Source organism: Lepisosteus platostomus, chromosome 5 (genome assembly GCF_059453375.1).
Source record: "Lepisosteus platostomus isolate fLepPlt1 chromosome 5, fLepPlt1.hap1, whole genome shotgun sequence".
Classification (NCBI taxonomy): Eukaryota; Metazoa; Chordata; class Actinopteri; order Semionotiformes; family Lepisosteidae; genus Lepisosteus; species Lepisosteus platostomus.
This window is the reverse complement of record NC_142615.1, coordinates 68,645,663-68,672,243: the sequence shown is the minus strand read 5'-3', so window position 1 is coordinate 68,672,243 and position 26,581 is coordinate 68,645,663. Positions and strand designations below refer to the sequence as shown.

Genomic DNA, 26,581 nt, shown 5'->3' with positions numbered 1-26,581 from the left:
ACTGAAAGTCGTGTAAGAGACGTGTGACCAAGTAACTCTGATTCACTTCACTGCTGCTGACCTGAAACTGGGGGGACTGAACACAGAAAGTCTTGTCTGACAAAGTTTAACTGTGGAAATGCCGGCCGTCTGTGCTAGAGACTCATATTTAATGTGCAATCATATTCTGTTCTTTTGTGTCAAAAACAAATTCCAACAGTACTCGGCAAAAAGCACATATCGCCCCTCATGGTCCCAATACTAAACTGATTCACTCCTGTGTCAGGAGAAAGATCTGTCTCTCTGGAAGTTGCCCCATGGAATTTACCCCACCCTGACTGGGCATCCACCACTGCTGGGGTACTTACTCTGACCCGGCTCCAGGCTCTGAGGCTGGGAGGACTCCTGCAGCTCCTTCACTCTCCTCTGCAGCTCCCCTTCCCACCTCTCCTGGATCTCCGCCTCCTTTCTCTGCAGCCTCCTGTCGTACTCCTCTCTCAGCCCTTCCTCCCACTGCCTCCTCAGCTCCTCCGTCCTGCTCCTCTCCTCCTGCGCTTCTCGCTGCTGCTCCCTGTATCTCTCCTCCAGCTCCTGCTCTCTCTGACGGTGCTCCCTCTCCAACTGCTGCCTCAGCATGTCCGCCCTCCTCCTCTGCTCGTCCTCCAGTTCCTGCCTCAGCTCTGCCTCCCTCTGCTGCTGCCTCAGTTTCAGCTCCTCCGTCTGCCTCTGCAGCTCCTGCCTGCCCTGCTCTCTCATCCTCTCCTCGTAGTGGAGTCTGAGCTCTGCCAGTCTGCTCTGCTCCTCCTGTGCGTATCTCTGCTCCAGCTCCTCCACTCTCCTGAGCTCCTCAGCCTTCCTCAGCTCCAGCTCCTGCTCCCTCTGCCTGCAATCCTCCTCCAGCTGCCTCCTCAGCTCCTCCTCTCTCTTCCTCTGCTCCTCCTCCTGCTCCTCCCTCTTCTCCTCCATCTCCCTCTGCTGCTGCTGCTCCAGCTCCTGAACTCTCCCCTGCAGTCTCTCTTCATACAGCTGCTTGATCTCGTCCACCTTCCTCCACAGCTCTGCTTCACACCTCTGCTGGGCCTCCCCGCGGTCTTGGCCTCTGTGCTGCTGCCTCAGCTCCTCTATCTTCCTCTCCTGCTCTTCTTCAAGCTCCCTCTTCACGGCCTCCATCCTCTCCCTCAGTCTCTCTGCACACTGGGTCCTGGTCTCCTCCACCTTCCTCAGCTGCTCCTCAGTGAGTTTCAGGATGGTCTCCTGCACCCTCCTGTGCTGCTCCTGGTATCTGAGCTCCATCTGCTCAGCTCTGCTGCGCTGCTCCTCCTCGTACCTGCGCAGGAGCTCCTGGTGCTGCATCCTGTAGCGGAGCTTGATCTCCTCCGTCTTCTCACACTGCTCCTGCTCCAGCCTCTGCCTCTGCTCCTGGTACTGCAGCTGCAGCTCCTGCTCCTTCCTGCGCAGTGTCTCCTCCTGCTCTCTCCTGAGAGCCTCCAGCTGCCTGCACTGCTCCTCTCCCTGCCTGCGTCTCAGCTCCTCCAGCTGGTGCCTCTGCTGCGCCTCGTGCTCCTCCTTCAGCTGCTCCGCTCTCCTCCTCTGCTCTTCCTCACTCCTGCGTCTCAGTTCCGCCGTCTTCTGATGCAGTTCTGCCTCGTACTCCTCTCTCAGCTCCTGCACTTTCTTCAGAAACTCCTCCTTCTTCTTCCTGCCCTCCTCCTCCTCCCTGTATCTGTTCTCTCTTTCTCTCAGCCTCTCCTCTGCATCCTGGTCCACAAAGAAGCCCAGACTGTTTCCTGCCACCATGTCCTCGATCTTCTCCAGCAGCTGTGTGACCTGAGTGCGGTCGCCCGTGTCCATATTGTTGAGAACATGATACCTGTTCCCACACTTCTCTAAGAGCTGCTGCAGATCTCTCCCCTGTGTGTCAACGTACTGCTCCACTGTCTCCTGTCCCAGACTGTCCCCGTGGGTGAAGAGGACGACAGTGTGATTCAGGACAGCCTCCCCGAACACCTCGGTCACGGTCAGCAGGGCTCCCTTCTCCTCGTCCGTGAAGCGTCTGGCCCGCAGCACCAGCAGGAAAGCGTGGGGTCCTGGGGAGGACAGCAGCAGGCACCTCCGGACCTCCAGACACACGTCCCTCTGGCGCCCCCTGCTGTCCAGGAGGTCTGGCGTGTCGATGACGGAGAGCTGCCTCCCAGCAGCCTCCCCCCTGCGTCTCTCGCAGGTCTGGGTGACCGCGGACAGGCTGGGCCGGGAGGGGAACTGTGTGCTGCCCAGGAGGGTGTTTCCTGCTGCGCTCTTCCCAGCACCAGTCCTGCCCAGCAGCACCAGTCTCAGCTCAGAGGGGCGGGGCTGGAGTCTGGGTTGAACTTCACTCACTGCAACAGGAGGAGAGACAGGAGCATCAGGGAGGTGACACATGAGAGGAGACCAACCTCTCCACAGGTAAGAGGAGTACAATTTGCTCAAGTCATTTCTTGACAAACTTAACTTAAAAGTCATAATAATAATAATAATAATTGCTTACACTTCTATAGTGCTTTTCTGGACACTCCACTCAAAGCGCTTTACAGGTCCTGGGGATCCCACTACCGCCACCAGTGTGCAGCTCTTTACAGGTCATGGGGATCCCCTCCACCACCACCAGTGTGCAGCTCTTTACAGGTCCTGGGGATCCCACTACCGCCACCAGTGTGCAGCTCTTTACAGGTCCTGGGGATCCCACTACCGCCACCAGTGTGCAGCTCTTTACAGGTCATGGGGATCCCAATACCGCCACCAGTGTGCAGCCCCACCTGGGTGATGCTCCAGTCCTCTCCCCACACACTAGCTCTCAGTGGTGAGGAGAGCAGAGGGATGAAGTTCAGAGAGGGGGGTTATTAGGAGGCCATGATGGGTAAAGACCAGGGGGGTAATTTAGCCAGGACACTGGGGTAACACCCCTACTCTTCTCGAGAGACACCATGGGATTGTTAATGACCACAGAGAGTCAGGACCTCGGTTTGACGTCTCATCCGAAGGACGGCGCTTGTTTACAATCCAGTGTCCCCGTCACTATACTGGGGCATCAGGACCCACACAGACCGCAGGGTGAGAGCGCCCCCTGCTGGCCCCACTCATCCTCCACCCTGACCCTGAACATCAGTGTTCCCCAGCGCTGCAAACTCAGCCCTCTCCTCTGCTCCCTGCTCACCCATGACTGCGTCTCCAGGAACAAGACAAACTCCATCATCACGTTTGCGGACGATACAACGATCATCAGCTTGATCACGAACGGTGATGAGTCCGCCTACAGGGAGGAGGTAGAAACGCTGACAGCATGGTGTCAGGACAGCAGCCCCTCTCTGAACACCAGCAGAACTAAGGAGCTGATGGTGGACCACAGGAACAGACCAGGCACCCATTCACAACAGTGGGTCCGCAGTGGTCCAGATTGTCAAATTCCTAGGTGTCAACATCACAGGCGACCTGACCTGGACCCACCACACCAACCCCGTAGACAAGACAGCGCCTGTTCTCTCTCCCCAGACTGAAGAAGTTCAGCCTGCCTTCACACATCCTGACCAGCTTCTACAGCTGCACCACTGAGAGCATCCTAACCGGCTGCACCACTGCCTGGTGTGGTAACTGCTCCGCCCACGAGCTCAGGGTCCTCCAGAGGGTGGTGACACTGGCTCAGAACACTACCGGCTGCACTACTGAACACAGAGGATATCTATTGTGTTAGATGCCTCAAGAAGGCCAGGTCCATCCTCAGGGACCCCAGTCACCCTAAACACAACTTGCTCTCTCTACTACCATCTGGAAAACGGTACTGAAGTATCAGACCAAGACCACCAGGTGTCAGAACAGCTTCTTCCCCCAGGCAGTAAGACTGCTGAACAGCCAACCACAGCAGACACCTGCAGTTACCTCCTTGAACTGACAGGGGGCACTGGCACTCTCAGGACACCTACGAAGAGCACTAAATACCTCCTACCCTGTACCCTACCACTGTCAGGACACCTAAATACCTCCTACCCTGTACCCTACCACTGTCAGGACACCTAAATACCTCAATACCTCCTACCCTGTACCTTACTACTGTCAGGACACCTAAATACCTCCTATCCTTGTGTTGGTTCCACACAATCTGTGAATTGCAGTTGTGTAAGCTGTTGTATCCCAATGTTAACCCCTATAAATTCCTGTCCTCCAACTCTTCTATCCTTCTTAACGAGCCTTTAACGAGCTCGCAGATTTCAATGCTGACAACACCACTGTGTGCTGTACTGTTCGTGCATCGATCAATAAACCTTGATTGATTGAGTGTTGGTCTGACAGTCTTGAGGAACAGATTACAGAGACTGAGCTGCTGTGTGATGGATTAAATCTCATCTCCCTGAGAGAAAACAGTTCAATTACAGCACAGAGGATTTAAACAGACACAGATCTTTGTGCCACTGTGTTAGTAACGCAGTACACTGCACAGTATGATTTTAATTCCTAACAGGACACAAGATGGTTGAATCTCTCAGTTTGGTGACCAGTTAGATCAGTGACTCAGTAATACAGCATCAATCACACTCACTGTTGAGAGGGTTGAGGTCTTTACTGTTCCTCCTCTTGACAGGCAGTCTGGGCTCCTCTGTCTCTTTCTCCAGCTCCTCTTCCTTCAGTGTCTTTCTCATCTTCTCCTTCAGCTCCTCTTCTCTCCTGCTCCACTCCTCCTCCAACCTCTGTCTGAGCTCCTCTTCTCTCTCTCTCTCCCTTCTTTCATACTTCTGTCTCAGCTCCTCTGTCTCTCTCTGTCTCTCCTCCAACCTCTGTCTCAGCTCCTCTGTCTCTCTCTGTCTCTTCTCCTCCCTCTGTCTGATATATTTCTCCAGTTCAGTGTTTATTTCTTTGATGTCAGTGGTGAAGTACAGCCCATAGTTTCCTGCCACCATGTCCTCTATCTTCTCCAGCAGCTCTGTGACCTGAGTGCGGTCTGCCCTGTTCTTGTTGTTGAGAACATGATACCTGTTCCCACACTTCTCCATCAGACACTGGAGCTCCTTCCTTCTTCTCTCAATGGTTGTGTCTCTCAGTCTGTCCCCCCAGGTGAACAGCACTATTGTGTGTCTCCAGACTCTCTCACTGAGAAGCTCCAGATGTTCCTTCACAAATCTCCAGTCTGTGATTGAGTCCAGATTAATCACCAGGAGGAGAGTGTGGGGTCCTGGGGGACACAGAGACACACTGCGCACAACCTCCTGTCTGATCTGCTGTGGATCATTGCCTATCAGCCACTCATCCCAGCCTGGAGTGTCGACCACAGTGATCTGCCTCCCAGCTACTTCACCCTGTCTCTTCACACACTCCTCAGTTACTCCCTCCGTGTCAAACTCCTCTGAGCCCAGGATGGTGTTTCCTGCTGAGCTCTTCCCAGCGCCAGTCCTGCCCAGCAGCACCAGTCTCAGCTCAGAGGGGCGGTACTGGAGTCTGGGTTCGACTTCACTCACTGCAACAGGAGGAGAGACAGGAGCATCAGGCAGGTTAGACATGAGAGGAGACCAACCTCTGCACAGATAAGAAGGGTTCAGTTTGCTCAAGAGAAAACTAAAAAAGTCAGTATGAAGGAGACTTACAGAATGAACATCTGGGAATTAACCTTGAGTATCAACTAACTACATAGTTTTACCTGCTGTTCATGAATTTTCCTTGTGTCAGATCTATTTTTTCAAAGTGACTCAAGTTTCATCTGAAAAGTCTGTGTTTATATACTGGCCTCAAGCAACAACAGTCATGCTGCAGTACTGTACTGTTACAGGGGCAGAGTGTAGAAATACATTAATTGAAGGAGAGAGAATCTCTTCACCCCAGTGAAGAACAGCACTCTAGGAGAGTGCAGTCCAGTGCAATCATCCTGCTGGTATTTCACTCTGAAACTGACCACACCCAGAGTCCAGAGTCAGAGTCCACTGTGTCTTTATCAGAGGATGACAAGAGAGAAACAGGCTTAAAGCTTCTCAGCACCTGTCAGTGGAATAAACTCCACCTCATGTTCCTGGTACCACATCCCCACTGCTGGGCTGAGCTGCAGTGATTCAGTGTCTGTCGATCAGGAACTGTCCCTTCAACCCTGAGACCTGCAGTCTTGACCACTTTGTTAACAAAGCAGAATTCAGACTCCGGGCTGTTCAGTAATTCTCCATCTCACCCTGTTTGACACAGATTCTACAACAGGCTGCTGCTGTTCACTCACAGACTCGCTGATCTGTAGACAAGCTGTGACGAGTCTTTCAGACTGATGTACAGAAACAGCTCTTGTCTGGGGTTCTAATGATCTGCTGATGGGCTCTTTCACCCACTCCTGTCCTGCTGGACTTCAGAGCTGCCTTTGACACTAACAGATCAACTGAGGAGGCCATCGCCCCTGGTCTACACACTGCCCTCTCACACCTGGACGAGAGAGAAACGTATGTGAGAATGTTGTTGTTGATTACAACTCCAGTGAAGAACAGCACTCTAGGAGAGTGCAGTCCAGTGCAATCATCCTGCTGGGATTTCACTCTGTTCAGTAATTCTCCATCTCAGCCTGTTTGACACAGATTCTACAACAGGCTGCTGCTGTTCAGTCACAGACTCGCTGATCTGTAGACAAGCTGTGACGAGTCTTTCAGACTGATGTACAGAAACAGCTCTTGTCTGGGGTTCTAATGATCTGCTGATGGGCTCTTTCACCCACTCCTGTCTTGCAGGACTTCAGAGCTGCCTCTGACACTAACAGATCAACTGAGGAGCCCATCCCTGAGAGACGCTGTGGTGCCTCATGGGCATCAGCCTGTCCCTCCCCTGTCAGAGAGAAAGATCACAGATTATTTACATGATAAAGTTCTCATCACAGATATCTTCACTCTTCATCCCATTTCAAATTTACGATAAAAACTTCTCTATATCTTTTCTATTGTCCCTGCCCTGTGGGAGAGGAAAAACACAGATTGAGGTTCATTTTATGTGTATTCTCTGTGGTATACAAAAATGTTCTCTTAATGTTAGGTAATCAGACTGTATTCTTTACAACATTCTTATTCTGTATTCTTACAATTTATATAATATATACAGTATATATATTTTTAACTGTTCTCTCAATAGTACGTTTATTTTTCATCAGGATTTTTTTTCTTAGAATAATTTAACCTCACTGAAAGGTTAGATTTCTCTCATCTGATAAACAACACAGACATTTTTCCAATGTCTTCCTTGCTCATCTTTACCAAGGGCGCCAATACTTCTGGAGGACCCTGTAGAGTCCCACTAACACTCTGAGTGTCCAATGGCAGTTCAGACACATATGGGACTCCTGTGTTCAGAATGAACCTTTATACCACCTTATTTTAAAATAAATGTAAAAAACTGTAAAATCATTCATTCCGTCCTGATTCTTCATTAGTGAGTCTAAAATGTCACATTTCATAAAGAAATGTTTAGGACTCAGCCACCTGGCTGGGAAATCTCTGTGTTGTATAGTTTCAAATCGCTTAGAAACTATCTACTGTGATCCACACTGAAGAGAACTAGCATGATGTTAGTTTAAAAACAGTGAAACTGACAAGCTGGAGGAACTGAGTCTCTTTAGTCTGAAGGGAGTGTCCCACACTGTTAGGTTGGAGGAACTGAGTCTCTTTAGTCTGAAGGGAGTGTCCCACACTGACAGGGTGAAGATAGTGAACCATAAATATATACAAAATATTCAACATCCTCAGTGACAGTCAGTCATCATTAAAGACCAGTTAGATATTGACACCTCAAAGTTCCTCAGAATTAACACTGAAACTGAAACTCAAAGCAACAATAAGACTTAAAATCAGGAGTGGGAGGCTCTACTGTACACAGAGGGGGGTGGGAGAGGGGAACAAGCTGCCCAGTCAGGACAGGAGAAACAGCTGCACGAGAACCTGGAATCACTACTAATTATGGGCCAAATAAATTCCTCTGTTGTTCATCTGTACTGATTCCTCTCTGGTATTATCAGCTGTACAATAAACACGGCCTCTGAGCAACAAACAGGAAACGATCATATCTGAGCGTGTCTGAGCATCATGAATACTAACAGTGTGAATCCAATACCATCAGCACACAGTCAGGTTTTACATCAATCATTCTACCTTAAATAAACACCTGATTAAAATATTTAGTACATTCCAAACAGCTTGAGTTGACAGTACCGATCTCTGATCACTGTCAAGAGAAAGTGAAAGTAAAACAGTTTCTGTCTCTCTCCTAGTTCAGACCCTGTGTGTCTGACACACAGAACACACTCTCAGCAGACAGGAAGACACTTCTCCAGCTGCTGCTGTGCTCTGTGACAGAGAAGAGACCCTCAGTGACTCCCTTACCGACACTCTGACAGGCAGAACAAGAGAAAACTCACCAGGGCTGAGCGCTGAGCTCCTACACGCTGCCATCTCTCTCTCTCTCTCCTTCTCTTCCTGCTGATGTGAGGTGGCGGGTTTCCTGTCCTCACTGTGACGCTGCTCTGGCGCCACCTAGTGGATTCATAAAGTTAATCACCAACTGAACAGGTTCATCAGTAAGAGCAAAATAAAACACCAGAATACCCAGATCAACTCTTACCAGCATCCTTGGACACTGGGGTCCACACCCCTACTCTCACACACAGTGTCCTGGATCTGTACTGACCAGCAGTCGGGACACTGGGGTCACACCCCTACTCTCACACACAGTGTCCTGGATCTGTACTGACCAGCAGTCGGGACACTGGGGTCACACCCCTACTCTCACACACAGTGTCCCGGATCTGTACTGACCAGCAGTTGGGACACTGGGGTCACACCCCTACTCTCACACACAGTGTCCTGGATCTGTACTGATCAGCAGTCGGGACACTGGGGTCCACACCCCTACTCTCACACACAGTGTCCTGATCTGTACTGACCAGCAGTCGGGACACTGGGGTCCACACCCCTACTCTCACACACAGTGTCCTGATCTGTACTGACCAGCAGTCGGGACACTGGGGTCCACACCCCTACTCTCACACACAGTGTCCTGATCTGTACTGACCAGCAGTCGGGACACTGGGGTCACACCCCTACTCTCACACACAGTGTCCTGGATCTGTACTGACCAGCAGTCGGGACACTGGGGTCCACACCCCTACTCTCACACACAGTGTCCTGATCTGTACTGACCAGCGGTCGGGACACTGGGGTCCACACCCGTCTGGATCTATGAAGTCAATGAGGCGCTGCAGTACTGCGCTGTCCCCGCCAGGGGGAGACAAGGCACCAGAAGTCAGAGGCCAGAGCTGAACTGCTTCAGGAGAGAGACAGATCAGGGAAACAGAGGACCAGAGAGAGCAGGAGAGCAGACAGGAGTCAGACAGTAGATAACGGACCTGAGCAGCTCATCGGCTTGTTCGCCCCTCCCCCAGCTGTGTCTGGAGAGAAGCCAGGGTATCAGCTTGTTCCCCCCTCCCACCCCTCTCTGTGTACAGTAGAGCCTCCTGTCCTGACTGGAGGAGCTCACCCAGCTGGGTCTGGAGAGAAGCCAGGGTCTCAGCTTCAACAACACGCCTGGGCAGCTTGTTCCCCACCCCTACCCCTCTCTGTGTACAGACCCCCGCAGATAACCGCAGATGCCTGAGCGCAGATTGACCCCGACCTCCCCTCCCCTCCCCCCTTGTCTGAGCTGCCCCCCCAGAGCCCGTGACGGTCTGGGGACGAGTACAGTTTGAGGACAATCTCCTCTCTTGCACCGGCTCCAACGCAGACTCTCAGTCGGCTCTTCTGCAGCGTCAATCCCTCCCCAGAACAAACACAAACCACACCGCTGCTTCTCCGTTTTTATTCATCTGTTCACAGAACATACAGCGACCGGGGGCTCCCTCCCTCACGAGGAACCCCAGGCCACTGCCAGGCGGAGAAAGGAGAGCGATCCGGTGGGGTCTGGGGATTTCGGACCAAGGGGCGGTCTATCTTACTGCTCTGGGCATTACTGTGGCGAAATACTCCCTCCTGTCCTGCTTTTAAGGTCAAATTCGCTTTTTTATTGAAATAAATTCTCTTTTTTTTTAAAGCATGTTTTTGGGGGCATCTCTGCTGTTGAAATAAAGACTTAGAAAACACAAACAAAGACCTCAGTCGGTTTCAGAGGAGAAACCGTCCCCCCCTCCCCCCTCACTCACGATGAACGCAAGAAGGTTAAAAATGAAGACGACCCGCGACCTCACAGGCGTGTCCGTGGGAGTCTGCTTGAGCGACGCAGAAACATTGCCTGCCATTCCCACACAAGAGAGCAACAGGAATCAACCGATCGAAAATCATGGAGAACCGTTCCAGTTCCTCACGGTGAAGGAAGAGTAGCACCACCTCCGCTCTCACTGAAATACTCTCCATCAATAAGACGCACGAGTCTCTCCGTCAATAAGATAGATAAATAAATAAGCCACACAGGAAATCAATCAATAAACAAACAGAGGGGGGTAATTTGGCCAGGACACTGGGGTAACACCCCTACTCTTCTCGAGAGACACCCTGGGATTGTTAATGACCACAGAGAGTCAGGACCTCGGTTTGACGTCTCATCCGCAGGACGGCGCCTGTTTACAGTCCAGTGTCCCCGTCACTATACTGGGGCATCAGGACCCACACAGACTGCAGGGTGAGAGCGCCCCCTGCTGGCCCCACTCACACCTCTCCCAGCAGCAGCCTCAGTGTTTTCCCAGCAGTCTTCCCTCCAGGTACTGGCCAGGCTCACACTGCTGGGCTCCAGTGGGGCTGCCAGCTGGGAGTTGCAGGGTGATAGGGCTGCTGGCCATTATGAATGCAACTTACAGAATGAACATCTGGGAATTATTCTTGGGCATCATGCACTGATAACAATAGTACTACTACTACTAACACAAATACTACTACTGCTAACAATAGTACTACTACTAACACTAATATTACTACTGATAACAATAGTACTACTACTAACACTACTAATACTACTACTGACAACAATAGTACTTCTACTAACACTACTAATACTACAACTGACAACACTAATAATACGACTGCTACTACTACTACTACTGCTGACAGCGCTAATAATACTACTAATACTACTACTGATAATACTAATACTACTAATAATAACACTAACAATACTAATACTCTACTAATACTACTGATAACAATGATAATACCAGTAATAATACTGATACTACTACTAATAGTAATAACACTATTAATAATACTACTCATACTAGAAACAATCTCCTTCACACAAGAACTGCACACACGGTGTACAAATCAGCTGACTGGAGAGTAATTTCCGACGGTGATAAACACAAGAAATAGAACTGACCTTGTTGGTTTCCCTAAAAACACTACAAGTCCTGTCAAAGACAGGATATGCTCCACTAGAATTGTTGTCTCTGACCGGTGAGAAATTTCGTTTGTTGTGCGAAGGACTCAGCAAGAAGAGATGTGTCAATTCAGGTGCAGTTGTTTATCGTGAGGGAAAGCACAGATAATATGGGCTTTAATGAATTAACAGTGAAAGTGTAGCAGGGGGCCTCGTATGGACTGCGGTTGTGTCTAGTTTTTGTTATTTGCATTTAAAGATTTTGCTTGTCTTTTGCAAACGAAATCTAAGCTAAGACTTTTACATGAAACATAATGCAGGAGTAGCTGCAGCCTAGGTAGACGTGCAGAAACCCACGTTACGTTGTTATTATTTACTTTATTATTTATTATTTCTCACTGAACACTAGCACCCCTCTATGATCACACACTAAAGTACTGTGCCACTGTGATTACTAACTGAACACTAGCGTCCCACTCTGATCACACACTGAACATAGTACTGTCCCAATGTGATGACACACTGAACATAGTACTGTCCCAATGTGATGACTCACTGAACACACTACTGTCCCAATGTGATGACTCACTGAACACACTACTGTCCCAGATGACACACCGAACACACTACTGTCCCCTTGTGATCACACACCGAACACACTACTGTCCCCCTGTGATCAGACACCAAACACTGTACTGTCCCCCCTCTGATGACACACCGAACACAGTACTGTCCCACTGTGATTACTCACTGAACACTAGCGTCCCACTCTGATCACACACTGAACATAGTACTGTCCCAATGTGATGACACACTGAACATAGTACTGTCCCAATGTGATGACACACTGAACACACTACTGTCCCAATGTGATGACTCACTGAACACACTACTGTCCCAATGTGATGACTCACTGAACACACTACTGTCCCAGATGACACACCGAACACACTACTGTCCCCCTGTGATCACACACCGAACACACTACTGTCCCCCTGTGATCAGACACCAAACACTGTACTGTCCCCCCTCTGATGACACACCGAACACAGTACTGTCCCACTGTGATTACTCACTGAACACTAGCGTCCCACTCTGATCACACTACTGTGCCACTGGGATCACACGCCGAACACAGTCCTGTGCCACTGGGATCACTCGCCAAACACTGTACTGTGCCACTGGGATCACTCGCCAAACACTGTACTGTGCCACTGGGATCACACACTGAACACAATACTGTGCCACTGGGATCACACACCGAACACATTCCTGTCCCCCTGTGATGACACACCGAACACAGTACTGTCCCCCTCTGATGACACACTGAACACAGTACTGTGCCACTCTGATGACACACTGAACACTAGCGCCCCACGCTGATCACAGTACTGTCCCACTGTGACAACACGCTAAACACAGTACTGTCCCACTGTGTCTGTATGAACCCCTCTCTCTCTCAGGTCTCTCGCTCTCTCTATCGCTCTCTGTGTTTCTCGCGAGACTGAGTGAGTGAGTGGGCGGAGCTTCGGTGGGTTTGATCGTGTGGCGGTGTTTCTTCACTAGTTTTGTGTTTTTCTGTCTTTTTTGGGGAAAAGCGGGGTTTATTTTCTCATCAATGCCGGTTCTGGAGGCTCTGATCCTCCAGACCTCTCCTTTGAGAAACTAACTCGACGCCACGGTGTGAAAATCTCCCCTGTGGAGTTCTGTCCGCTTGAGAGGTGCGTTCTTGGGGTCGGGGAGGTCGTGGGCTGCAGGAACATCAGGTCCGCTTCCCCCATGAGTGGAGGGATAGTCATTTTCCTGCAATCTACCGATCTGGCAAACACCCTGGTGGAGAAGGGAGTTGTCCTGGACGGCACCATCACCCCGGTACTGCCTCTCGCGGCCCCGGCTCGAAAGATCACCCTCTCTAACGTGCCTCCGTTCATGAGGAACGAGCTGCTGAAGAGGGAGCTGTCCCGGTACGGACAGGTGGTCTCTCCGATCAGGAGGGTCCCTCTGGGCTGCAGGGCAACGCAGCTGAAGCACGTCGTCTCTTTCCGGAGACAGGTCTACGTCATCCTAAAAAACCCCACGGAAGAGATCAATGTGGCCCTTAAATTTCGGATTGACAGCTGTGACTACGTTGTATTCATGACATCGGAAGTGCTTCAGGTGCGGGAGCGAGGGGCATGTGGTGAAGAACTGCCCGGAGATGGAGGACGAGGAGAATGGAGGGAGCGGAGCAGCGCAGGGAGGCAGCGGTGGAGTGGGCGTGTGACGCGCTGGGACTAAACTCACGGCAGTGTGTAGACAGGTATCTTAGTCAGCTAGCTGGTGTTGGGGGGAAATGTCTGTACTGACTAGTCGTAACATCTAGGCACCAGGCCCAGCTGTCCGCGCTCCCTGACACTCCCTGGAGGGCTCGTCTGGGAGTGCCGGATGACGTCCGGCCTGCCTGGGGTAGCCTCTACAGATTTCCCCTCAACAAGAGGACTGGTGATCTGCAATGGAGGGTCCTGCACACCATCCTTGGGGTCAACTCGTTTGTGTCGGTTCTGGACCCGGCGGTGTCTGACGCCTGTCCCTTCTGCGCTCAGAGGGAGACGGTGTTCCACTGCTACAGCGCCTGCCCCCGCCTGTCGCCCATGTTTGCCGTACTGATCCGGCTCTTCACCAACCTCGGCCTGGCCTTCAATGATGTTATTTTCGTGTTTGGGGTGGGTCGTACAAAAAAACGGAAAACTCAGACCCTCCTTGCCAATTTTCTGCTGGGCCAGGCCAAACTCACCATCTACAAGACCCGTAAAAATAAGATCTCTGGATCCGGGTCTGTAGACTTAGTGAGGATGCTTGAAGGGTTGGTGAAGAGCAGGATATCGTTAGATTTTTGTTTGATAAATCTTATAATGACCTCGGAACCCCGTGTGTCTGTGTCCCCAGGGGAAGTTTACCACAGCCAGCGATGTGTGGGCGTTCGGGATGACCGTGTGTGTGTGTGTGTGTGTGTGTGTGTGTGTGTGTGTGTGTGTGTGACCCCATGTGTCTGTGTGTGTGACCCCATGTGTCTGTGTGTGCGTGTGGGGGTGTTGGGGGTGACCCCATGTGTCTGTGTCCCCAGGGGAAGTTCACCACGGCCAGCGATGTGTGGGCGTTCGGGGTGACCCTCTGAGAGATGCTGAGGCTGTGTAAGGAGCAGCCCTACGCCTCCATGACAGATGAGCTGGTGATCGAGAACGCTGGAGAGTTCTTCAGAGACCAGGGCAAGCAGGTAACAGCCACACCTGGCCAGGAGTACCTGTACCTGTCTCTCTCTCATGTCCTGCAGGCTGACCTGTCTCTCTCTAGTTCCAGGTGTACCTGTCTTACAGACTGACCCGTCTCTCTCCCTCCCTCTCGTCCCCCGGCTCCCGTCCTGCAGGCTCACCCGTCTCTCTGCTCTCTCTCTGTCCAGGTGTACCTGTCTCTCTCCTGTCTCCTGTCCTGCAGACTCACCCGTCTCTCTCTCTCTCCTGTCTCCTGTCCTGCAGGCTGACCTGTCCCTCTCTCTCTCCTGTCCTGCAGGCTCACCCGTCTCTCTCCTGTCTCCTGTCCTGCAGGCTCACCCGTCTCTCTCCTGTCTCCTGTCCTGCAGGCTCACCCGTCTCTCTCTCTCCTGTCTCCTGTCCTGCAGGCTCACCCCTCTCTCTGCTCTCTCCTGTCCCCAGGTGTACCTGTCCCGGCCGGAGGTGTGTCCGCAGGGCCTGTACGAGCTGATGCTGAGCTGCTGGAGCCGGGAGTCCAGGGAGCGGCCGTCCTTCCCAGCAATCCAGCGCTTCCTGCTGGAGGACGCCATGAACATGGTGTAGCAGGAGCAGCTCCGGCCTGCGGACTCTCGCGGGGCAGGATGTCCTCTGTGGGCTCAGAGGGCGGCGGCTCTGAGGGCTGAGCCTCTTGTGCGCCCCCTGGTGGCGTTCAATTCACTGTGACTGGCCCTGGTCAGGATCGCCATGTGATCGATCACTCCTGATCAATTCATTGTGACTGGCCCTGGTCAGCATCTCCATGTGATCCATTCAGTGTGACTGGCCCTGGTCAGGATCTCCATGTGATCGATCGCTCCTGATCCATTCACTGTGACTGGCCCTGGTCAGTACACTGTCCAGTCCTGTTAGACCAGGAGAACAGTTTTGGGGTACCGGCTCCTCGTCTCTGCGCCCCGGTGTGCAGGAGAGACGCGAGGGCCGCGTGATCGGACCTCAGCGGCTCGTGGACAAGTGGACCTGCGTCACGAACGGCGGGGAGGAGAAATGACTCTGCTGCTCACTCGGCGTGTGTGCGCGGAGGTTCTCACGTCTGTCTGTTTTAATAATCTCATGTCGTGCGCGTGCGTGTCACTGTTCACACTACAGAACAAACAGGTCGCCCCGGAACGGCGATCGATGTGAAACTGGCCCGGAAGGTGGCTGCTGGAGGCAGGGGAATGATCTGGGAGCTGGCGGGGTGTCGGAGGGGACAGGGGAGCACAGAAGTACTTTTGCCCAACCAGTTTGAGAGAGGGGGGAGCGGTGCCGAGCAGGGGGTGGGGAAGGGAGGGAGGGGGAGTTGGGGTTCAGCCCTGCGGTGTCACACCTCCGGCCACAGGGGGCGCCACTGTGCGGAGCAGGACAGGAGCAGGTGGAGTCAGTCCAGGGTGTTCTGGGGGACGGGGGGCTCGGCCGGCCAGCGTTGAGGTTTAGGGGTGAGGGCGGCGGGGCGGGGGTGTGAATACTACCCCAGGGGCGTGGGCGCTGTAGGTACTGCTGTCGTGACACACTGGATGTCTTTGTGTTTTTTTCCTTCTTCTTCGCCGACTACTCATGTTGTACCTAGCGTACGGGACAGATTGTTACACTAATATATGGAGACGTTGGTGCGTTCCCCGTCTGCGGTCCTCGCGCTGCCTCTGGGCGGCGCTGGCGTGTCGAAGGCTCTCGGGTTCGTCTGGTTCTTGTCGTGAATCTTTTTGTAGAAGTTTTAATTAAGTAACATTTTCAGATAACTGGGTGTCCTGTTCTGCTTTCTGCATCCCGAGTGATCGACTGCCCCTGCTGCTGACTGGAAGTCATCAGTTAAAGGGTATCGGCTCCAACAACAGGGCTGGGCAGCTTGTTCCCCCCTCCCTCCCCTCTCTGTGTACAGCAGTGCCTCCGGTATCAGCTTCAACACTGGCTGGGTACAGAGAAGGGAGAGCTGGCGAGGAGCGTGGCTCCGATCCTATCCTTGATCCGATCATGGCTCTAATTCCTGTAATTTATGAGAGCACAATCACAAAGCATCTAAAACTGTACAACTCCAAGGTTCAGAAAACGTTTTTACAGTTTGGGGTCATGCGCTCGTTTGATCCAGCTGGGGATTCTGTATGACCCTGACAGACACACTGATTCCAGGTGAGAGATTCACACTGAGGTGACCTGTCTCCAGCTGTACGACCCTGACAGACACACTGATTCCAGGTGAGAGACTCACACTGAGGTGACCTGTCTCCAGCTGTACGACCCTGACAGAGACACTGATTCCAGGTGAGAGATTCACACTGAGGTGACCCGTCTCCAGCTGTACGACCCTGACAGACACACTGATTCCAGGTGAGAGATTCACACTGAGGTGACCTGTCTCCAGCTGTATGACCCTGACAGAGACACACTGATTCCAGGTGAGAGACTCACACTGAGGTGACCTGTCTCCAGCTGTATGACCCTGACAGACACACTGATTCCAGGTGAGAGACTCACACTGAGGTGACCCGTCTCCAGCTGTATGACCCTGACAGACACACTGATTCCAGGTGAGAGATTCACACTGAGGTGACCCGTCTCCAGCTGTACGACCCTGACAGAGACACACTGATTCCAGGTGAGAGACTCACACTGAGGTGACCTGTCTCCAGCTGTATGACCCTGACAGACACACTGATTCCAGGTGAGAGATTCACACTGAGGTGACCCGTCTCCAGCTGTACGACCCTGACAGACACACTGATTCCAGGTGAGAGACTCACACTGAGGTGACCCGTCTCCAGCTGTATAACCCTGACAGACACACTGATTCCAGGTGAGAGATTCACACTGAGGTGACCCGTCTCCAGCTGTACGACCCTGACAGACACACTGATTCCAGGTGAGAGATTCACACTGAGGTGACCCGTCTCCAGCTGTATAACCCTGACAGACACACTGATTCCAGGTGAGAGACTCACACTGAGGTGACCTGTCTTTCACCTCTATGACAGATTCCAGGTGAGAGCCATACTGAGCTGAGCTGTATGGACCCTCTTTAGATTCTGATCTGATGCAAGTTCGATGTAAGTTTTCTCTACACATCAAAGACGCAGCTCTTTCGACGTCTGCCTCTCCACACTGTAGATCGCTACTGAATCCTATTGGTTGCCATGCTGCCTGATAGTCTGGCTCCTTCCTAGGACTTGTGCTCCTCCTGCGTCATCAGGCACTGTACACCCACGTTCACAGTCTTTGGTGTTCCCAGGGACAGTGTCAATAAGGTCACTCCCTCCCCAGCTTCCAGTCATACCCATCTGGCTCCAGTCTGGTGCAGTGTCGTCCCCTAGCGTTAACCCACAGTGGACACTCCATCTGGCTCCAGTCTGGTGCAGTGTCGTGCCCCTGGAGCAGTTGGGGTTAACGGCCTTGCTCAGGGGCCCAACGGAGTAGGATTCCTCTGTCGGCTGCGGGATTTGAACCGGCAACCTTCCAGCCACAGGAACAGATCCTCAGCCACAGCCCGACAACCGCTGCAGGACACGGAACACGTTCCACACCGCCCGACAACTGCTGCAGGACACGGAACATGTTCCACACCGCCCGAGAACTCCTGCAGGACACGGAACATGTTCCACACCACCCGACAACTCCTGCAGGAAACTCCATCTTGCGTTAAATCTCGAGTAAAGCAAAACACAGAATAATGTTCGGGTTTTGTAAAATAACTGTTCCTAAAAGTTCAACTGAAATAAAATAATAACTTAGTTCTACTCAATCCCTTAGTTTTAAAATCTACAAAAATAATTTTAAATTCTCTAAATTCAAAGCTTTCCTTTCACCAGACCTCCAGCCAGACTGATGTTGGCCTCTCTCTCATGCTGTCGGGATAAAGCTGCCTTTCAAATCAATCGGCATCCTGCTGCGACTGAGATGATTTAATGTCCACAGGGGAAAGTGTGGTTATAGATTATAAAGACCACAGGACACCTCAGGGTTTGCAAACAACGGTCAGACGAGAGAAGGCGTCTCTGCCTTTTCTTGACCACATCTCCTTAGCAGAAGATCTGAACACAGATCAAACGCTTCTAAGGAACAGTTCTCAACACGCCAGTGTGAATTTCAAATCGCATTTCAATGTTTTTTGTCTGGCGTCTGTACTTGGTAGATCCATACGCCAGTGAAAAATTAAAAATACCTTTCCTCTGAGTGACCTGTCGTGCTTTATTTCTGGGTGACCTTGGACATCATCCATCTCTAACGAACGGTGTTGACTTCTGACGATTCTTGTGCACTCTCTCTCACCTGTATATAAAAGCACACTTCAGTCACCTGCAGGCGCGAGGCCCTGCTGACGAGAGACGCTCTGGTCCTCAGGTACGGGGCTGTGAAAGAGCGAGAGGCTGGAAGTGGGGCCTGCTCCTCCTCTCTCTCTCTCCCGTGTGCGCTCACAGGGTCGGTCTCTCTGAACGTGCTGAAGACGGGCAGAACTCAACACCCCTGCCTGGACGATGAGAGGAATAACAAGCGATCAAAACACTTAAGGACACCGACCGACTGACCTTGCCGAGAGCGTTCATGAGGTTTCAGACCGAAGTTCGGGAGGAAGGCGAGAGCCGCCGCTCGCCTGCGCTCGTCAGTCTCACACTCAGCACATCTCACACTCCTTCACCGGAGCAGCTCAATCCTCTCCAGCGCACTCTTTACAGTCCAGCTGCACCACGGAGAGGAGACCCAGGAACGCCTGAGGGGCGACGGAGAGGAATCCACTGTCACACACAGCAGTGACACGGGCACACGCAGTCACATGGGGACACCACAAGGGAACTCACAGCAGATGATCGCTCGACGGCATCGCAGCCGAAACACGGGGTCGAGCCCCGAGAATTTCACAAGGCACTCAAAGCCAATCAATCTCTCTCTTTTCTTGAGATCACATGTTAATGGAGATTCCAGGAGAGAACATCAGAGCAGGAACAGGATACCCCCGTCCCCGCAGTGTGACTGTTCCCGCCAGAGCCCACAGACCACACTCATTCCCCAGCACAAGTCCTGAACTGAAAGACAAGAACCGGGGCAAACCAGTAAGTTACTGCTGATCACTACTAAATAAACTTCAAGGTTTAACAGACAACCTGCAGATCTCCTGTTTTTGGTTTTTATATCGTTGTTTTTGAGTCAAACATCCAGAACACCCTTTCATAACGCATCTGTACGCCCTGTTCTTGCATTTCTTTGGTTTAGTTTCTGCTCACTTCCCCTGGAGTGAAACACGCCTCGGAAATAAGTGTTTATAAAACTTTCATTTCTCTTTACCTGAACTCAAATAAACCTGCAAGAACACGTCATCATACAGAGCTTCAGCACAGCGTATTTCCTGTCACTTATTTTTATACCATATTACTGTATTTGAGGTGTCATCTGAACCGAAGCAAACCTCGAAAACACGTCTTTACAACATTGTTTGTCGATTTTAGCAGTGGTGATGCAAACCTCCAATATAGACGGTTTGAAAACGTTGTCTCTGTTCAGCTGAAGTGCAGCAAATGTGTGAATCGGTTTTTTGTTCATTTATTGATCAAACTGTTTCTATCAGCCCTGGATCTGACATGAGCCGCAGCGAAACCGGAGCCACTTCGACACACCGGTATCCTACAATTTCATTAAAAAAAACACTTGATATTTACTTCAGGAGGAGGAAATATAAATATCAGCTAAACAAGCCGGCTAGTCAAAGAAACAGCACATTTAAACCTACAAAACTACAATTTCACTCAAAATGTCAGACGCCAACTGAAATTAAAGTGGCCTTTGAGATCACTTCAGTGAGCTCAATAATAAACTTTTACACCAACAGACCCACAATTTCACCACAAACACATGGAGCTTGTGTCTGTGAAGGTGAAGTGTGAGACGATTCTGTCATCAGGAGGGAGGGCCACAGCAGTACAGCAGAGAGAGCCATCACTGTTACCCACATACTCTCACACCGGTCCCATGTAGAACTGCTGTATTAAACTGTCTGGTGAAGAGACGCGTCTGAGACTTCTCTCGATCAGGACAGGTCACGGTAAACATGCAGAAAGTGATGGTGAATTCTCGTTTCGCCTTTCTCTTATTTACTCATTGTCAAACATACCAGTCTGTGTTATTGTGCGTTTTGAAAAGTGGTTGTTGATTTCTTTAAAGGTTTCAGACAAAAATGCTATTTGGAGAGTAACTAATTAGATATTCCCCTTGACTGGGGATGTGTACAGTCATCCATCAGGACTGGTACATTTAAAAATGATTGGAGAGAGCGCCACCTACAGGCAAAAGGCCACATCACAGCAGCAACGTGTGAACAATAAGACTTTTACACCCAAAAACCACAATATCTCCACAACCCCATAAGCACAATGATAAAAAGACACTTTTACACAATTTCACCACAAACACCCCAACCTCAATGATAAAAACACACTTGTACACAATGATAAAAAGACTTTTACACAACTTTATCACAAACCCCCCGAGCACAATGATAAAGACACTTTCACACAATTTTACCTGAAACCCACCAAACTCAAAGATAAAGACACTTTTACAAAATTTTCTCTCAAACCCGTCGATAAACCGACACTTTTACACAATTTTACCTCAAACCCCCCCGAGCTCAATGATAAAAAGACACTATTACAATAAGACACTTTTACACAATTTTACCTGAAACACCACGAGCTGAATGATAAAAACACACTTATATCACCACTTACCTTGGTGGTGGTGGAGGGGAGTCCTCAATCTGTAAAGCACGTAGAGTGGAGTGTCCAGAAAAGCGCTATATAAGTGTACGCAATTATTAATATTAAACAATTTTATTCCAAACACCCCGAGCTCAATGATAGACACTTTTACACAATTTTACCACAAACCCGTCGAGCTTAATGATAAAAAGACACTTTTACACAATTTTAACCTCAATGATAAATTACCTCGGTGTTGGTGGAGGGGAGTCCTCATTCTGTAAAACTCGTAGCGTAGAGTTGAGTGTCCAGAAAAGCACTATATGAGTGTAAGCAATTATTATTACACAATTTTACCTCAAACCCCACGAGCTCAATGATAAACAGACACTTTTATACAATTTTACCTCAAACACCCTGAGCACAATGACAAAAACACACATTTACACAATCTGACCTCAAACACATCGAGCTCAATGATAAAAAGACGCTTTTTACACAATTTGACCTCAAACCCGTCAAGCTCAATGATAGACACTTATACACAATTTTACAATAAGCAGACACTTTTACACAATTTCACCACAAAGCCCCGGAGCACAGTGATAAAACGACACTTTTACACAATTTTACCTCATTGATAGACACTTTTACACGATTTCACCTCAAACAGCCCGAGCTCAATGAAAAACTTTTACACAAATTCACCACAAACCCCTGGAGCACAATAATAAAAAGACACTTTTACATAATTTTACCTCAAACACCGCAAGCTCAAAGATAGACACTTTTACACAATTTCACCACAACCCCCTTGAGCTCAATGATAAAAAGACACTTTTACACAATTCACCTCAAACCCCCCAACCTCAATGATAAAAACACACTTGTACACGATGATAAAAAGACTTTTACACAACTTTATCACAAACCACCCGAGCACAATGATAAACAGACACTTTTACACAATTTCACCTCAATGATAGACACTTTTACACAATTTCACCTCAAACCCCCTGAGCTCAAGGATAAAACATTTTTTACACAATTTTATCTTCGACACGCACATCACATTCTCTCCACTGCACATATCATTTCCATACCTCCTCCCTCCTCATCCAACTTCTCTGGTTCCCTTCTCTCCAGCTTCTCTCTTCTTGACTCAGCATCCCTCAACAAACTAGTTACATGCATGAAACCCACAACATCTATTTTAGATCCCATTCCCACCACTTTATTCCAGTCCTGTTCTTCTCTCTGTCTCATTGTCCTCAATATTATACATGAATCCATGAGCACTGGTGTTGTACCAACGGTCCTCAAAACTGCTGCCATTACCCCTGTGCCAAAAAAGCCTAACATGGCTCTCGACAATCTTAATTTTCACCCCATCTCCAACTGACCCTTTCTTCCTAAAAGTCTAGAACGTGCTGTCACACTCCAGTTACATCACCACCGATCATCTAATAGCTTCTGATTCTGGTTCCCTCTCTATACTCATCCTTCTTGATCTCAGTGCCGCTTCTGACGCTGTTGACCATGACATCTTACTTTCTCGACTGTTTGGAGTTTCTGACTCTGCCCTCAAATGGTTCAAATCTTACCTCACTGATTGCTGTCACTTTGTCTCTGTCAATGGGTACAGGTCTGAAATTGGTGTTGTCAAGTCTGGTGTTCCTCAGGGCTCAATACGGGGCCCCTTGCTCTTCAGCATTTACATGTTCCTACTTGGTCAGCTTTTAAGATCACATGGCCTCAGCTTTCATTTTTACGCTGATGATACTCAACTATACATCCATACCAAACCTGACACTGATGTGGCTGTCTCTATTCAATCTAATTGCATCTCCGACGTAAAAAGTTGGATGACTCAAAGCGTCCTTCATCTTAACTGTGACAAGACTGAATCATGCTTATTGGCACCCCCCATCAACTTCGTAAAGCCAGTCCTGTAACCCTGTCTGTAGATGGCTCTGTACTTGAGCTTCAATCACAACTGAAAAACCTTGGAGTGATATTCGATTCTGGTTTAACATTCGACCCACATGTGCAGCATATCGTCAAAACATGTTTTTTTCACCTTAGAAATATTGCTAGACTACCCCCTATGCTATCACTAACTGTGGCTGAAAAGCTGATCAACACATTTGTATTCTCTCAAATTCACTACTGTAATGCTCTACTTGCAGGGGTATCTCAATCTACTCTGAACAAACTGCAGTCTGTCCAAACCTCAGCAGCCAGAATCCTGACCAGGTCTGGTGCAAGTGACCACATCACTCCTATCCTGGAGACCCTGCACTGGCATCCAGTTAAATTCTATGTGGACTTTAAAATCCTCACACTCACCTGTAAGGCTCTGCATGGCTTGGCACCTCAGTACCTGTCTGAACTATTATCACCCTACTCTCTACCTCACAACCTTCGCTCTGCTAATTCTGCTCTCCTTACTGTCCCCCAAGCCCCTCTACACTCTTGGGGTGACAGGGCCTTCTCCTGTTCTGCCCCCAAGCTCTGGAACTCTCTCCCCAAGGATATCAGAGAGTCACCTTCTCTAAACTCCTTTAGATCCAGACTCAAACCCTCTTCTTCAGAAAAGCCTTTACTGAACTGGTTCCATTCTTCACCCCTCTGCTCTTCTTAGTACCACCTTCCAAAGTCTCCTCTGTGTATTGTAATTGTGTTTTATCTTGTGTATTCTTCTTATTAATTGTTATTGTCATCCTGTAAAGCGCTTTGAGAAGCCACCTTTAAAGGCACTATATAAAATAAAGTTTAACACCCCGAGCTCAATGATAAAAAGACACTTTTACACAATTTCACCTCAAACCCGTCACACTTACATCACCACTTACCTCGGTGTTGGTGGAGGGGAGTCCTCGTATCCTGTAGAGCGGGATGAGTGGGGTGTCCAGAAAGGCGCCATATACAGATTCAGCCACGCAAATCATTACGTCATACCGCGGTACGTGATTGGCCGGGCAAAATGACCGACGGGGGCACTCGTGGTGCCTTGGTCGGTCGTGGAAATATTTCATCATTTGATCTCTTTACTGTGCACATTTTAATCTGCTTAGTATTGAATATTTATATGGAATTTTACCACTAAAGGGAAATTTTAGCAGCTGAGCATAAAAGGAAGAGGAGCATAACACATCTGAAGGTCATAAACGATATTAATTTAGGAACAAACATATTATGTCTCCGTATTTTAAAGAAAAAAAACACACCAGTCTTCCATTTCTCCCTGAACATTTTAAGCACCAAAGTCTTACATGTGGTTATTTCAGAAACGTTTTCATGTGCTCCTTGCCCCCTCTGACCATGATACCGGACGTTTATACAGTAGACAGCGCTCTGTGAGAGAAGTGACAGTTTCAAGCTTGTCTGCGAAGACGCTCGATAGTAAACAAGCACACTCTTAGAACTGGGTTAATAGGGAGTATAAGATGGAAGCGCGTATCTACAGGAATGAAGGAATGAAGGAATGAAAGGACACACAGGAAGGGCTTCAGAAACAGACAAGGCTTTATTCTCTCGCCCACGTCAGGAGCCATCAGAAGCTGGTTACAGTAACGGTCAGCAAGTCCAAGCGACTCGTTACAATTACACGGCTGCGGTGAACATGGATTCTGTCTGGCACATGCTGTGTGCTGTCCTGTAGGGCGCAGATTCAGGTGCTAAGGTTGTTATCGCATCTCTCTCTCAGGGTTCACAGGTATTTTCAGAGTAGACTAAGGGCCAGTCCCCCTCCCCCAGTCACATGTCCTCTTAGAAAAACAGATTCACAACGCGCAGCTGTGTCAGTCTTCTGTGTGTAAGAACAATCAGTCTGAACACCATGGCTGCTGGTTTTAATGAGCTGCCGAGTGAAAAATACTTGAATCTTCCTGCTGTCAGCAGTGTTGTGAGTATAGCTGAGCCTCACCTGGATGAAAACAGGACATAATGCATAATCAGCAATCAGGTGATGGAGACTGTGCTGCTCTGCTCTTCCTCTGGTGATCTACAGGCTGTATTTCTCTCTCTGTGACCCTGTGGGTCCAGTCAGTGCGTCATTACGCAGCGATGAGAAACCGCAGGTTTAAAAGAGAGAAAGAGCTCACTGATTAATACCACTGGACATTAATACAGTGACAGAGAGAAGCTCAGATCACACAGCAGGATCTCACACCCGGGGACTGATCTGGGATCTGGGACGGTCGAGTGTGAATTGTGGGGCTCTAGCTGTGCTGAACAGCTCTTGAGCACACTGGAGTCTCTCAGTGACAAGACCACGGGCCTCTTTCCTCCCCTACATCCTCACAGTAGAACAGAATTGATGACTAAATTGAATATTATTGACGACTAAGAGTTCATGCCAACACCTAACTTTCTTAACGCGAGAAATACCGCTCAACACGGCTCCGTGCGAAAAACCCGTCGATCACCAGAGGGAGCAGGACAGCGCAGCCTCCAGTCACCCAGAGGAATAGATGTGAAATGAAAGGACACAGGAAGGGCTTCAGAAACAGACGAGGCTTTATTCTCTCGCCCACGTCGGGAGCCATCAGAAGCTGGTTACAGTAACGGTCAGCAAGTCCAAGCAACTCGTTACAATTACACGGCCGTTTGGCCGCGGTGAACGTGGATTCTGTCTGGCACAGCCAGATTGTGAAAAATAACTATTTCATGAAACACGCAAGATGGGGGCAAGGGGGTCTTCTCTGTGACCCTCCCTTAGAAAATTAACGTGAAAAAACTAAAAATCAGACAATCTCCAGACACTCACAACAGACAAATCAGAAAACATCTACATACTGTGAGTGTCTGGAGACTGTATCTGAGTTTTAGTTTTTGGCCGGACCACAGCCTCACCCACACACTCCCCCACTCCCCCACTCCCCCATCCTCACACACCCCCACAGCCCCACCCACACACACACCCCCACTCCCCCATCCTCACACACCCCCCCACACACTCAGCCACAGCCCCACCCGCACACACAACCCCACACACTCAGCCACAGCCCCACCCGCATACACACCCCCCACACACAACCCCACAGCCCCACCCACACACACACCCCCACACACAACCCCACAGCCCCACCCGCACACACACCCCCACTCCCCCACCCTCACACACACCCCCACACACTCCCCCACAGCCCCACCGGCACACACACCCCCACTCCCCCACCCTCACACACACCCCCACACACTCCCCCACAGCCCCACCTGCACACACACCCCCCACACACAACCCCACAGCCCCACTCCTCACACACACCCCCACTGCGCCACGCCACACAGCCGCCGGCACACCTCGCCGTGCCCGAAAGG

The 26,581-nt window shown here is 50.1% G+C and overlaps 3 protein-coding genes across 5 annotated transcripts in view; 2 read left to right on the top strand and 1 right to left on the bottom strand.

Annotated features, from left to right (window-relative positions):
• Nucleotides 1-26,581, top strand: part of LOC148671873 (uncharacterized) — a 641,462-nt gene that overhangs the window by 22,285 nt on the left and 592,596 nt on the right. The gene's annotated exons all lie outside the window — the stretch shown is intronic.
• Nucleotides 1-26,581, bottom strand: part of LOC148671881 (GTPase IMAP family member 8-like) — a 423,522-nt gene that overhangs the window by 2,459 nt on the left and 394,482 nt on the right. The window contains exon 1 of the mRNA XM_088632733.1: nucleotides 348-3,079. Within this exon, the coding sequence (XP_088488859.1) occupies nucleotides 348-2,478 (2,131 nt within the window). The 5' untranslated portion in view covers nucleotides 2,479-3,079. Of the gene's footprint in view, nucleotides 1-347 lie in introns of the transcript that reaches the window.
• Nucleotides 14,422-15,245, top strand: LOC148671919 (epithelial discoidin domain-containing receptor 1-like). Its single transcript, XM_088632837.1, has 2 exons — nucleotides 14,422-14,566; nucleotides 15,003-15,245. Exons 1-2 carry the CDS (start codon nucleotides 14,471-14,473, stop codon nucleotides 15,141-15,143), a joined length of 237 nt encoding a protein of 78 aa, XP_088488963.1. The 5' UTR covers nucleotides 14,422-14,470; the 3' UTR covers nucleotides 15,144-15,245.

Coding starts and splice junctions, on each gene's coding strand:
- LOC148671919 (XM_088632837.1), top strand. CDS start 14,471: ATGCTGAGGCTGTGTAAGGAGCAGCCCTACGCCTCCATGACAGATGAG. Junction 14,567..15,002: donor TCAGAGACCAGGGCAAGCAG/GTAACAGCCACA, acceptor TCCTGTCCCCAG/GTGTACCTGTCCCGGCCGGA.